Source organism: Chelonus insularis, unplaced genomic scaffold (genome assembly GCF_013357705.1).
Source record: "Chelonus insularis isolate UGA/USDA-ARS -01 unplaced genomic scaffold, ASM1335770v1 contig_135_pilon, whole genome shotgun sequence".
Taxonomy (NCBI): domain Eukaryota; kingdom Metazoa; phylum Arthropoda; class Insecta; order Hymenoptera; family Braconidae; genus Chelonus; species Chelonus insularis.
This window is the reverse complement of record NW_023276376.1, coordinates 1,253,436-1,267,816: the sequence shown is the minus strand read 5'-3', so window position 1 is coordinate 1,267,816 and position 14,381 is coordinate 1,253,436. Positions and strand designations below refer to the sequence as shown.

Here is a 14,381-nt window from a genome sequence, read left to right as displayed (position 1 = left end):
TTTGGATATATTTACAGTTACAGTTCGTTTAATAAACGTTCAGAGCCAGAATCGGATGATCCTTGGAGTACTTGTGCAGTATCGACAGCTGAAACCCGTGGAAGTGGAACCCTTCAACGTCCACGAAGTAGTGATTTAAGGAAGGATATCAGTGGATCTCATCAAAAAGCAGAAAGCAGTAGCAGGCTTGCTCCACCATCTCAATCATCGGATGTGCAGCGACCTGAAACATCGAGGCAAACAAGTGAAGAGATGTCTTGGGAATTTACGATCAACGAAGCACCAATCGCCAGGTTAGAGTCTCTTGATGAGTTAGACCAAGATCATGGAAGTTAAATCTAAAGTGCAAAAGGATAGGCGATGGTACGCCTTTATTATTATTCCATGTGCGACTACAAGAAGAAGCATATCATGTGCATTATACAATTCTAGCAGTATGGGCATACAACGGTGTATAAATTGTTATATGTCGCAAATATATATTGGCTGTGCTTTTAATTAAATATTTTGCATCTTCGATAACAAAAAAAGCTCCATAATAAGCTTTTGAATCAACAACTACGTCCACATTTGTTTTTTATTTATCAAAAAGAAAAGATTTAAAAAATACAGTTGCTGCCGCCTCGTGGCATAAAATGCCTGTGAATCGAGCATTTTTGAAATGCTGAGGAAAATACGTGGGGATTTACATTGAATTTAATGATAATGAGCGCTTGGATATATTTATTTCACCTCAACGTTGAGGTAATTTAAGTAGACTATTACGAGGAAAAAATATTTTTCATCGTTTCTTCGAGTCATTATTTATTTTTATTTTTTTAGATTGTAAGTAATTAATTATTTATTCCAGTAAAATAAAACGGAAAAAAAATAATTTTAATAATAATTGGAATAAATTGCAGGTGGAGAACAAAATGATAAAATATAAATATACAAAAAGCTCGGAAAATTTTTTTTCGAATTTTCATTAAGAAAAGCGATTCAATTTAATAAATATCTTAAAGTATTGTGCGTAAATATACAAACGATCTTATACATGATTATAAAATAAAAGTAAACGCGTTATTATTACATTTTATACGATATATACGGCGTAAAAACATAAGGAAATATTTTCACGCATAAAAATCTCTTTTTGTCTCCACTGTTGTTCTATTTCTTGTTCTTGGCACTTTTATTTTACTTTATTCTCTTATAAACTATTATCAATATTATAATCATTATTACTATCATCTTGGGTAATAATAAAATCAAATAGAACCATCAAATGCGTAATGACAGTAATGAAAAATGAAAGATTTCAGTGATAATTAATAATGATAATATTATTGGTAATATTATTGATAATGATAATAATAGAAGTAATAATTAACGAACGCATTTTTACATCAAAAACGAGCCAAAAGTGTTAATTTTTAAAATGAAATGAAATTATAATGTCTTTATTACTAAGAAAAATGATTATACTGCAGTTTTAATCATTAAACTAGCAAATGGAAGTAATAAATTTTATGATTACATTGTATTTGATGCATAGTTACTGCTGTAGACTTGAATGTACAACAAAAGTGTTGTACATTATAGATAGACTTTACGTGAACAAGTGTAAAAAATCTTCAATAAACTAAATTACGTTATCAGTAAGCAAGAAATAATTAAACGATTAAAGGAAAGAAAAGATTTTCGCACTTGATGCACGTAAGTTTTTTTAAAAATTAATGAAAAATACTTAGAAATTCTTTTCATAATCACTTTGTCTCGATACACAGAATAATATATTATATAGCGAATTAAATGAATTCTACTCTTTCCCGTTTAATTGTTGAGATAGAACATTAAACTTCACGATTGATCCAACATTTATGTTGATATTTCTCAGTTAATAGATAATTTAAAAAATGACTTTCATTGCTTAATATTCATTACATACAATTAAGAAATGCGGAGAAATAACATAAATTATCTCGTTGAAAGTAAAAAAAAAAAAAAAATGAAAGAAAGACAAAGTTCAGAAATTGCCAAGTAACAACAAAAGAATGCAACAAAAAAGTTAAAAAAATAAAAAAAAATGTCCAGAGCTCGACTGATTTATTGTCGTTGCTTTTGCTGAGGCTGTGTTACGAGATTTCACTGCAACTGCTCTATTACTGTAAAATATACTTATAAATCTGAGAGATTTAATTGAAAGACTATGAATAAATTTTCCTTCAAGGTATAGAAGTTAAATAAAAATTAGATTCAGTAGCAGTGGACTTTCGTTTCGTTGTATAAAAAACGAAATAATTAAATTTAATATAAGTAATAAGGAAGACCATTAAATAAAATGAGAATGGAAAAAGAAAAAAAAATCGCAAAAAATAAATAAACGAATTATTTAAATTCATTTAGTTGAAAGATATTACCTGCATCACTTCATTAATATGGTCGAGATTTGAATTGTATAAATCCAGTCGCCATAACAACATTAAGTTACTCTTCTCTGAGTAAACCGACTGTGTATGTAATTAAATTATATACATATGTATATTATGTACTATATATTAATTGGGACGTGTACAGAAGAGTATGTATATACATATTATACATATGGATGTATGATACTGGATTGTATTATTACACAAAGAACGCACTGATTTGTATCACACTTAAATTAAAGGAAAATTATTATTATTAATGGTCGATAAGAATATTAATTATTATCGTTTCCACCTATATTTTCACAGATTCCTAACTTATTTCTTCAAATAATTCCTTTTTCATCTTTTTTATAAGTTAACTTAAGTACACAACTGATTATTTCATTGACCAATTTTTTATTTGAATTATTTATTTACTGTACGTATTTATAATGTAATTTTAATATCATTATATATGTTAATTATTAAAATAATTTATAATGAATATTATTATTGTTTCAAATAGAGTAAATACAATCGTCTCTAATATATATTTAATATATACAATTTAAAATCAATGTTAATTTTTGGTAAAGAATATTTTATTTGCCTATGCATAAATTTAACGGTACTTAGTACCCAGATGTTAATAGAGATAATTATCTTGCCACTTTGTGGTTTAAATTAATATTTACAATTATTATATTATTAAATAATTTTTACAATTAATAATCTATCATACACTGAGAAAAAAATTTACTTCATACAAAAAATATTTCATTCGATCATTAACATCGAAATTTCAAATAGTCGCAATAAAATATTTCTTCGAAATTATGAATATTTAAGAGAATATTCCAAGTTTCTTTTATTGATTGAATAAAAAATTCTTTCATTTAACAAAATTTTTGTCTCAGTGTACACGTCATGCTATATTACAATTCACTTATTATAATTATTGCTGAAATCATTACCGAAAAATGAATGAATAATTCATTCATTTTTTATTCACTTTCACCACTTACACATCTAATTAAATTGCTATCAATACCAGCCGTAGAATGGTTGATGAGTAGTAACAGGTCTGGGTGATTGCTGAAAGCCTGACGAAGTATAACTCGCGAATGCTTGAGGATGATGATGATGATGAGAGCTATGGGAGAGTGATTGTTGAAGATTGGAAGGTGGACTTGGTGGAAGACCAACACGAGATCCAGGAGTGATGGGCAAATTCCACGATGGTGGAGAATCACTTCCTTGACCAGACTGTGTTTGTTGATGCTGACGTGATGGTTGCTGTTGATGATGCTGATGAATCGGCGAAACAGAACCAATTGATAGTTCATTAGATGTCAGTTGGTCTGAAGTGGGGTTGGAGTTGGCTGAATTAGGACCCATCATGGTGACAAGAGAGTTTGGAGTTGGAGGCAATTGATGATGTGTTGGCTGCTGGTAAGCTGTTGATGTTGGAGCAACTGGCGAGACTTGATGGTGAGTCACATGGTGGGTGGATGCCGGAGTTGAGACTGGAGTCAATAATGAACTCGGAGGATAAGTCACCGACGTTGGAAGAACATAGCTAGACGCCGAAGAAACACTTGCTGATGTTAATCGGTTAGATTCAACAGCTGCTGCTAATTGATGCGATACATCAGTATGATGAGTAGATCCATATATATCTTAAAAATAATATTTTCATTAGTAATCAATGAGAAAAAAGTTTATCATATTATTATTTCTTATTTAGGCTGAAAATAATTACCTTGGCTTGATGGATACGACGTTTCTGGAATAGTTTGATTATGGGTTTGAGGATGAACGGAGTGACTGGATGCAGGTAAACTAGCAGCAGCAGCCGAAGCCGCAGTAGCCGCGTGAGAATGCCCTGAAGATACTGGTGGATGCAAGATATAAGAAGTTGCAGCTGTAGGATATGGTACAGACGTGACATAGCCGCTAGACGAGGTTGACGACAATTGTTTTCTTAGTCTCGCCCGTCTATTACTAAACCAAACTTGGATCCGTGCTTCCGTTAATTTCGTTCTTTGAGCTAATTCTTCACGTGTATAGATATCTGGATATTGAGTTCTTTCGAAGGCTCGTTCTAACTCATCCAATTGATTAGCAGTAAATGTAGTTCTACTTCTACGCTGTTTTCTCTTCAATGGTATACCTGGTTCACTTTCGCAATCAGATCCTGAGCTAGTTTTTCCTGTAATATCAAATATAAAGATGTTATTATTTTAAAATTATTACTAGAAAAAAGTGAAATTGATTTAATAATATAGGTTTAAAAAAAAACTAAAAATAATTTTAATTCAAATAGCAGACCGGCTTATTTCACACTCTGTGCAACGATCAAGCTATTAGTATCCCGTAGTCCTTTTGACTGCGACTCCCGACTCGTTATATTACTTATACACTTGATGGTTTAAATGCATGCTTTTGTGCATTGTTCTCTTAAGTAGCTTCTACAGTAAAATACTTTGACAGTCTGATTCAACAAACAGCAATACATTATAATGATATAGTACTCCAAAAAAAAGATTATGAACATGTATGATGTTGAAAGATTTTTTTAAACTTGTCTATGGTGACATGGTCCCGAATGAACGCGCATCTAATTGGCCGACGACGCTTGACGTCGCGACGAACCCGAGATAATATCCATTTGCTACGCACGCTATTTCTGGTTTTCAATTTTTTATAAGCACCTTTGTTTAGATGTCTTTAGCCGAAGTATTTTATTTGATATTCACTGTCATTAAGAAAATGTAACATCTGTATGACGACAAGCTAATAATGAATTATATTTGATACTGAAAAATTTTGAACAGTCGATGAAAAGGCAATATTTTTTCTCATAGGGGTTTTAATGAGTAAAATATAGTTTACCCCCTACAGATTCGTGCCAGTTTTAATTTTTTTTTGTTTTCATTGACGAAAAAGAGGAAAAGAGAAGGCGCCGGCAGAGTGCCGCTGAACGACCCCCGAGAGCTATCGGCTTACAACGCAAAGAGTCAGATTCTTTCATCTTTGCCGCCCATTCTGTATTCTTGAACACAACAGAGTTCTAATCTTCATTAACATGTTGTTACTGTGAAAACTGTTTTTTTTTTTTGAGGAAAAGTCTAAACACACAAATATTGACATTCAGTTGTATCTAATGTTTATATACACTGATAGAAGGATTCATTTGAATAAAATAAATATATTTTCGTCATGCCTGCGCGGAAAGTTCACTTTTCCATTGGAGAGGGGTTGAACTTTCCACTCAGGTATGACGAAAAATTATATTCAGCCCTAAGGAGGACAATTAGACAAGCTTAAACCACGTGTTTACCCCCCTCGCCTTCGGCTCGGGTTGTAATTTTACACGTGGTTTGAGCTAGTCTACTTTTCCTCCCTAGGTGTGAAATATACTATTATTACAATTATTACTTGGCATTTATTAATATTAACTATAGATTAATTAATAGTCAATAGGGTAATTATTTAGAATTGGGGCTCCAGGCAAAAATCGCCCAAAAATTTTTTTATAAATTTGGGGTTATTTCTGAGGGTACAAATAGTGAATTTAAGGCGGGGGACATATTCAACTTCCCATTAGGAAGTTATTGAAATTGGGTCGATTGGTGAAATTTAAATTTCCATTGTATCTTCACGTTTCATGGTATTTGCAAGCAGACTAACCAATTTTTAGAATGATGTGTGTGTGTACGTACGTACGTATGTACGTATGTCTGGACATCAGTATTTCTTTCGTTTGGGATATTATATCTCAAGAACGGATTAAGATATCGACTTCGACCAAAATTAATTCGAAAGATACATCACATGGATTTGGATGTTTTTAACAATCATTGATTATGACTATTTAAATTTGTTATAAACAATTACTAATGAGAAGTTCGTCATGTTAGCACAGACAAAGTGTGCTCAGACCTATTTTTTTCTATTATTTCAGACATTACATGGTAGAACTTACATATGATAAATCACTGAATGTCTCTAAAATTGTGGATCGTACATTTCAGAACGTAGCAAAAAAAAGCAGGGGGGGGGTGTTAAAGAACATAAATATTTTAAAAAATTATAAAAGTATTTATGCCCTGTAAACACCCCCCGCACCTTCCATCCTCTTCGTCACTTTATTATTCGAATTCAAGCTATACCTATACTAGTTCAGTCAATATAGGAGGCTTGGCTCCATGTATGTTGAAAATTTAATAAATGAATATAATAAATAAATGTATTATTTACTATAATGAAGCAATTTTTTATACATAAATAAAAAAACGAATTTTTATAAATAAATGAAAAAATTACCAACTTTGAGAAATTGATGATTTTTTAGGTTTTTTTTTGTTCATCAAATAATTAATAAAATAATATTGAACAAGACAACTACAATTTTTTTATCGGAAATACGATTTTTACATTTCGATAGTTGTGTCCTTTTCTAGCGCGTGGTACCGCCTATAGTGCTGTCTCGCTTAGATACACGGGACCACTGAAATGCGAAAAAATCAGCGCACTCTCGTTTTTGGGCACATTTTTTTTACAGGTCATTGCGGATATTTTGACATTAGAAAATTCAAAATTGCCCTTTGTACAAAAATTTTCAGCACAAATGGAGCCAAGCCTCCTATATTGTCTGGACTATACCTAAAAATCCTGTTTTTTTCGATGGAACCTCATAAAACATGTCTCCTCCGCCTTCAATTGTCTAGTTTTACCTAAAAAAATAGTTTTCTGGTGATGAAAAATTTTTTGGAGCGATTTTTGCCTGGAGCCCTAATTCTAAATAATTACCTAAAACTCTAAGCTTTTGATTGAAATTCGTGAATAATTTTAATTATACTTAAAGTTGAAAAAAAGTAGCCTTTATTTACCTCTATATGATTACTTGTTATTTTAATTTTTTTCTCAATTCCAAAATAACTTTGATGAAGTCTGCAGTTCATTTTAGCAGTTAATAATTTTTCTATAGAAAAAAATGTTAAATCCACGACTAAATCATAAATAACATTGCACTACATCACAAGACTTGAACAGAAGTGCCTATTCAGGACTCCCCATCGCGAAGCGGCAAGAAAATTACAGACTCGATCATCAAGATCTACCGTTCATCCTTCTTATGGAAGCCCAGCAATTTTAGCAGATCCCGATCGCTTAATTCGCGGAGGTATGAATCGATTCACAGGCAAATGAGAAAAAGCAAATATAAATGTATAAAGTAACTCACAACGTGTAACCTTACCGTCGGCTAATTTCGTTGTAGTTTCTTCTTCAGTATTTCGTCCTCTCAATAATTTAGAAATAGCTGATATACTTGGTGCACTAGTACGATCACAAACGCCATCCTTGATTAATCTATCACGAATTTCCCATGAAAATATACTCGGATTACCTCTTCTGTATTCTTCAATCCTATTTTCTACTTCTGGAGTTGCTACACGAGGTTTGCTTCCGCCAATTACGCCTGGTCTGATGCTTCCAGTTTCCTGATATCGATTTAAAATCTTCGACACGCATCCATGTGATACTCTTAATTGTCTATAATTAAAAAATCATTCAATTTTAGTTTAATTATTGTAATAATTAAAATTTAATTATTAATTATAATTTGTTGTTACCTTGATATGTGGCATGGCCTCACTCCTTGAGCCGCCAACTCAACGATTTTTAACCGTACATTATTTGGAAGTGGTCGACCATTGATAAATACACCCCCCAACTGATTTACTCGCCCTTGTCCTGGTATCGATCCAAGATCTGTTGGAAGTATCAGCAAAATTCAAAATTAATAGATACAGTTTTACTCTTCCGGTTATTACAACGACACCTTCCGTCCATTCTGTGATTAAGGCTCGTCTCGTCCAGTAACAGGCTCTTCTGTTAGATATTACGTAGAAATACAAAAGTGTAGAGAAACTCACGAAAAATATTGAGTTATGGGGGTCTATAAAGTATCCTTGTTATATTTATTGCCTCTCTATTACTTCGACCTTACGTCTGTATGCCTACCTCAGGTCATATCGCAGGTATTGTAAAATCCTTCAAAAGTCACTTTTCTTTAAATTGCAGATAAATTTAACGCATTTCAAGGTATTTTAAACTTCAATACTTTGTAACAATAAGTTATGTAACTAATTTAATTAATATTCGATAACGTTCTTATTAATTGCATCATTTACATTTATTATTATTAATTTTAAACTTTATTTTAATTTTAATTCACCTAAGATAATACTGACATCTTTTCGGAATGTAAAATTTGTATTTTAAGAGAAAATTTTTTTGTGTTGAGGGTTGAAATAAACAATGCAAGAAGTTACGTAAAAAATAAAGGATTAGTCCTTTTAGAACTTTAGTCCACTAAAATTTTGGAACAGGTCAATAGAGTGACTAGAATCAATAGAGTACAATAGTTGAAGGAAATTCATGACCTTCGTTAATATAAACTTTCCTGACAGTCTCGAAAATTCGGTCTTGCAAAAATCGTAAATTTATGTAAAAAAAAAAGTTTTCTATTATTTTTTGTTTGTGAATTATTTTTACCTTGAAAAGGATATCCAGAAAAACATGGTCTCATTATGGAGTAGTTGGTAGTAACCGTCATGTCACGTTTTCCAGTCTAGTTAACTTTTAGAACTTAAGTACTAAAATTGTAAATATTTTTCAGTAAGAAATCACCAATTTGCACTCAACTTGAATAATATTCATTAACACTAGTAAATAAAATTGATAACTTTTTGATAAATTATTTAGAATAAACTTTATAACAACTAAATAAACTATGTTCACTATTCAACAAAATGACCGTCGGCAGTCCAATGGGTAACTTATGACGTCTTCGTTAAGACTGAATGATGTTGTGACGATCGATCGACTTGTAGATCTCGACTGATGTTTCAAAGTTGATGATCTCGAGTCTAAGCAAAACTTGAGCTCCGCCCACTCTTAAGAATCTTGTGGATGCTGACTTAAGTGAGTTCCACAATATAAGCAGTTCATTCGAGGGTATTTGGTGAAGCATAGTAGTGGGGACTTCAGCAGTACATTACCTGGTGACTATCAACCAATGAATTGGCTTGATGGTCGACAAGGTATAGCTGAAAGCCACGCCTGCTACTGTTCTCTTGACGATCGTCTATACCTGCTGCAACCATATTCTTCATCACCACCCTCACCCCTCATCTGCAAGTGTTTCAAACCTTATGGTGTTAACATTAAACACCTATGTATCAAGGTGCAATTTTAGCTACATGCGAGATGAAATAAGTAATTCAATTAATTGTCAAATACATGACACACAACTGTACTGCGAATTTTGAGTTTTACCAACATGATGAATTATCTATCATGATGAACACCAGAACTTGCAAGAGATTATTCCATAAGGGAAGCTGATGGTGCATGACGAGTAGCATGAAGACATTAAGTGAGTTTGTTTGGGCAGATCCTCGCGGCAGGATGCGTGCTCCTGAGCGTGTTCGCTGAAGTAACGGTGTGTTAACCCGAGCTGTTGGGGGTCCAAGTTCCTCTTATAGCTACGTTTTCAGGATTCTCGCACGGGATAATTTCTTTCTAAGTTTTTTCCTTTTTTTTTCTTGTCAAATTACAGCTACAGCTTCTTCCACTCTTGCATATTCTATCTGCTACAGTTATGGTGTTTTGTTAACTGATTTTCACGGTGTAGAAAGGTTCCAAACGTTAGTTGATGAAAATGCACAAACAGAACGATAATAAACATTGATCATGAAGCATCAGTGGTATACTACTGAAAGCACAGGTATAAACTTTTCACTTCTGCGTTATTTTTCCAAGTGCAAAAGGTATTTTGATTTGATGCGCTCGCTTTATTTAATGTCTTTTTTTGGTACATGTTGCACCAATTGGGTGGCCAGACAGTAGGAAAGGTGCACAAGTTATTTAAACTTTGGAACCAATTGCGAAATTTAAAATCAATGATTCTCAGAAATTTTAGGTAATATTTACCATCAGTGCGGTAGGTTATTTATTAAATACTAAAACTTAACATTAAAAACAGTGTATTTTCCCATTTCAGCATGTTTGAAAGTTGGAAAAGTCAAATCAGCAAAGGGTTAGTGAAAAGAAAGTAATGAAAAAGCAATAATAGCTCATGTAGGCGGAGCAATAATAGAGTGGGTACATTTTGGTCAACAAAATGAATGGATACTCGGACCACAAGGGTACCACAAGAAAACCACAGAGACATCACCACCTCAGCACCATGCCGGGTAGTACTCAACGTTTCTAAACCGCAATATTGCGGCCAGAAATTGTTAAAAATGATTTATGATCAACGAATCTAACCGCGACGTATTTGTCCATATTATCTATTGTATTAGAATAATATTTATGACATTTAAAGTTATTTTGTATACTTAAAAAAGTTTAAGAAGGCGTGATTTTAAATATTCTGAGGAAGGGGAGGATTATTTACGAGCTTATTTTTTTAACTAAATATTAAATATATAATAATATAAATAAAATACTCAAATTCTATTATGTTTCATGTGTACCTTCTATATTTAACTAAGAAGTTATTTTTCAGTTCTTTAACTTTGTTCAATTATTTCCAGTAGTCATTTTAAATAGATAAAAATATTTCCTAGTCTTCTTTATCGATAATAGACTCAAAAGCTTGTATGTTGTCTAACTTTTGCATCTACCTCATCAAATGTTTTCTTTTAGAGAACATTTTTTTTTCATTTCCTCATTCATGGTGTATTAACGTGTTCATCGTTTGAAAGGAGGACCATGTAATATGTTGTAAGAGAAGCTGTCTTCACTACGTAAAGTGTCAACCCTGAAGAGCGTGTTGACGCGTTCACACTGCGACGGGTCGACGGGGTGCCAGGTGCTCTCTTTGCTCGTCATAGTCGTTCACTTCCGATAACTACAAATAAAGCAGACAGAGAAATTTTAAACGACGTGACTATGGTGCACATAAATGCATAGTGCTTAAACACACTAGGAAGATAGCAAGAAGAAAAAGGTAGTTGGTCCAAGCCCGACTTCTGGCCACTAACTTGGCCTTTGCAGAAATCGTTTGGTCGTCATGGCATATCCAAGACCGAGGTCGAGCAAGATTTGTTAAATTTCCTTCTTTGTCATCTTTCATCTGTAGATATGCTGCAGCTTTTTCTCTGCAGTACCTGAAAAGTATTTGTCTCTGTTCCTCATCGTAACACGTTAAAGTTATAAGCTACAAAATGTTCTAAACTACGCGAAAGTGAGTGAGAATTGTTGCTTGTATCTTTTTTCTTCTTTCACTAGGGTCCTGAGTTTGGTTGTAAATCTTCAAGTTCTTTGTTCATTTACGCGAAAAGGTCTGTGAAAAGTGTGATGGTTATACGAAGTCATAAACTCATCATGCTGATATATGACGAAAACTGGAGATGGTATTTTATCTATATTTTCCCGTGAAAATGCAGTTAGCCTGCACTAAGAAAATAAATAATGTCCATTATTCGATAAATGATTAGCAGTTTATTTCTCTTTTGTTTGTCATATTATCAATATAATTCTTTTGTTTCAAAATTATCAGTGAAAATAAGTAATAATCCTTATTTAAAGTTATTTAGAAGTCATTATTTTATATGAGCTTATTATTTTCGAATAATCATGTCGTATATAAATGTATAAACAATCATTAATAATAGTTAAATAAAATTATTTGGAAGGTAATTTTTGAAATAGTTGAAAAAAAATTTTAATATCATTTCAATCTATTTAAAAAAGCAATTCTGTTTTTTAGTAAACATACAATTCAGTTTTTATTCCAAAAATCTTCTGACATTTATTTACAATGAAATTAAATTTTCGTTTTATGTAAATAAGACTCAGAAGTAAATGTTATTTATAGTAGAAAATATTTTGTAACAATAAAATTTTTTTTTAAACGTTAAATTAAGTAATTTTTCCTCATAAAAATAGCGGATGTAATAACTTTAGAATTTCAATAGAACAATTTTTTACAGTATTTTTCTGAACCCTATTCCAAGCACAATAGTCACTAAACAGTCATCAATTCTAAATCAAAAATTTTTTCAACCAGAAAATTTCACTATTTTTTTTTTTTTTTTCAAACTTGATTTTTTTCTGAAATATCTTAACCAATTTTTTCTTCTTCCATAATTTATTTTTTATGTGCTACCAGTCCAAATGTCCTTTGGAGCAATATGTGAATTTGACAATGAACTTTTCTTGCACCAAAAGACTTGACAAAAGGAAGGAGAAAAAAAGTCGTTTTAGTAATGGCTGGAGCAAGAGCATCGCGTGTAACCAGCAATAAACCAACAAACTGTCATAAATTCAGAAAATCGTAAACTCATAAATATTCGTCATCATCGACTATAATACCCATTGCTCAATACCTGCATTGGAGGTGCGAGTATCGAAGTATCCAGAAAAAGATCGTTCACCCTTTTTTGCTCCAATATCTTACACCTAAAAATTCCAACGGTACTAAACTTTTAAAATTTGTAGTTAAAACCTCATAATAAAAAAAATCTTGAAAAATATAAAAGCAATGATTTTAAAGCTCCGAAAAAATCCATACCTCTTTGCTCATTTTCTATTTTACAAGCATCGTGAATTTGAAGCTTTTTGCAGCTCAATTTATTATTGAAAAATGGCATAAAAACTCGCGGGCTTTTGTCGTGGATGAATAATTTTTTGAAAGAGTAAAAGTAAGCAGAAGGCAACAAAAAAAGGATTGTTTGACGTGAATATCAGGAATGAAGCATTCTCACGATACCCAAGCAATTGAGACGGAAATTCTGTGACCCCGCACGAATTAAGTAGAAAAGAGAGGATATAAATCGACATCCAGTAAGTTTTTACATCCAAAGTATCGCATTGTCAAGCGAAATTCGCGCGCAAGACTTCCGCCAAGTCACCAGTAGCAACTTTTTTTGAAGCCTGGAGCTCTTTTATTCCAATCCTTTCGAGTCATCGATTATATTCCGTTATTATTATTATGATGATTATTGTTATAATTATTGTGTAGTCTTATATACTAGCTGCATCATCCGAGTAACAATAGTTTAAAAAAAACTATTAATTTTGAAGTTAAAATTAATCAACAGCTATGGAGCTGCTGATGATGATAAAAAAAAAGAGTAAATAAAACAAACGAGATGAGGTGAGAAGAAGAATTACACACAATCAAACAAGTTGTGTGTATGTATATAGAGAGTAATTTCGATGAATTTCCGGTTGATAATCGCGTACATACATGTAACATGGTCCTACATTCTCTACTCAGCTCTCTCACACAAATGTACGAGTGTTGAATAATCCTTGGGCCTGACGGCGGTAGGTCTCGAGATCAATGTTGCGTCTTGCTCTTACTTCTATAAAAAGTATTCATTCTCTCAATTTGCCACGATTTCTTTGTTCCTCTTGTATGTAGACGCCTCGTGCGCAGATTCAGTTGCCCAATCTCTTGTATTATTGCAGCAGGTTGATGATGATGGTAAAGCATACACTTGCTACCGGACATCACATTCACTTTTGATTGTGGTATGATCATAATCTAGTAACCCTAAAAGACAAGGTGTAGAAAGGATGATATGAATTTAAACTGAAATAATGAATATTTTATAGTGATATTTTATGATAATATAGTGGGAAATAATGATCAATATATGAAGTGTAAATGGACTATTTAAATCATACCTACACCGCATAATGCTTTGATAAATACATAATTATACGGCATGTGTATCGTTTGTACTTAAGAACATGTTTATAGCTTGTTGAATGGTGGAGAAGATAATATACGGCTCACACCTGCGAGAAGATAGACCGGTAGCTTTAAATTAAACGATGACGAAGCGATGCGCTGGCCATCACGTCCAAGGGATATTGTTCTTCGTCCTTTGATCATTCCAATTGCCGCACACCTTATTCCTTCAGCACTGTGTTCTCCTTTCTATTAAGAATTTA

General features: G+C 32.4%; 2 protein-coding genes across 9 annotated transcripts in view; one reads left to right on the top strand and one right to left on the bottom strand.

Moving 5' to 3' along the window:
* sei (seizure) overlaps positions 1–2,684 on the top strand; it is a 36,514-nt gene extending 33,830 nt beyond the window's left edge. For all 7 annotated transcript variants that reach the window (XM_035095550.1, XM_035095549.1, XM_035095551.1 and 4 more), the window contains one exon: positions 18–2,684. In XM_035095550.1, coding sequence (XP_034951441.1) covers positions 18–336 — 319 coding nt within the window. In that variant the 3' untranslated portion in view covers positions 337–2,684. The remainder of the gene's footprint in view (positions 1–17) is intronic.
* Positions 2,685–3,279: 595 nt separating this feature from the next.
* On the bottom strand, positions 3,280–9,292 carry LOC118074371 (segmentation protein paired-like). 2 transcript variants are annotated; one of them, XM_035095524.1, is made up of 5 exons: positions 8,961–9,292; positions 8,036–8,174; positions 7,660–7,955; positions 4,159–4,608; positions 3,280–4,075 (listed from the first exon to the last, which is right to left on the bottom strand). In XM_035095524.1, the coding sequence occupies exons 1-5, from the start codon at positions 9,019–9,021 to the stop codon at positions 3,441–3,443; spliced, it is 1,581 nt and encodes a 526-aa protein (XP_034951415.1). In that variant the 5' UTR covers positions 9,022–9,292; the 3' UTR covers positions 3,280–3,440. The 2 variants fall into 2 exon arrangements, with proteins under 2 accessions (XP_034951415.1, XP_034951416.1); XM_035095525.1 differs by having other exon boundaries at positions 3,281–4,075; positions 7,810–7,955.
* Between the last annotated feature and the right edge of the window lie 5,089 nt (positions 9,293–14,381).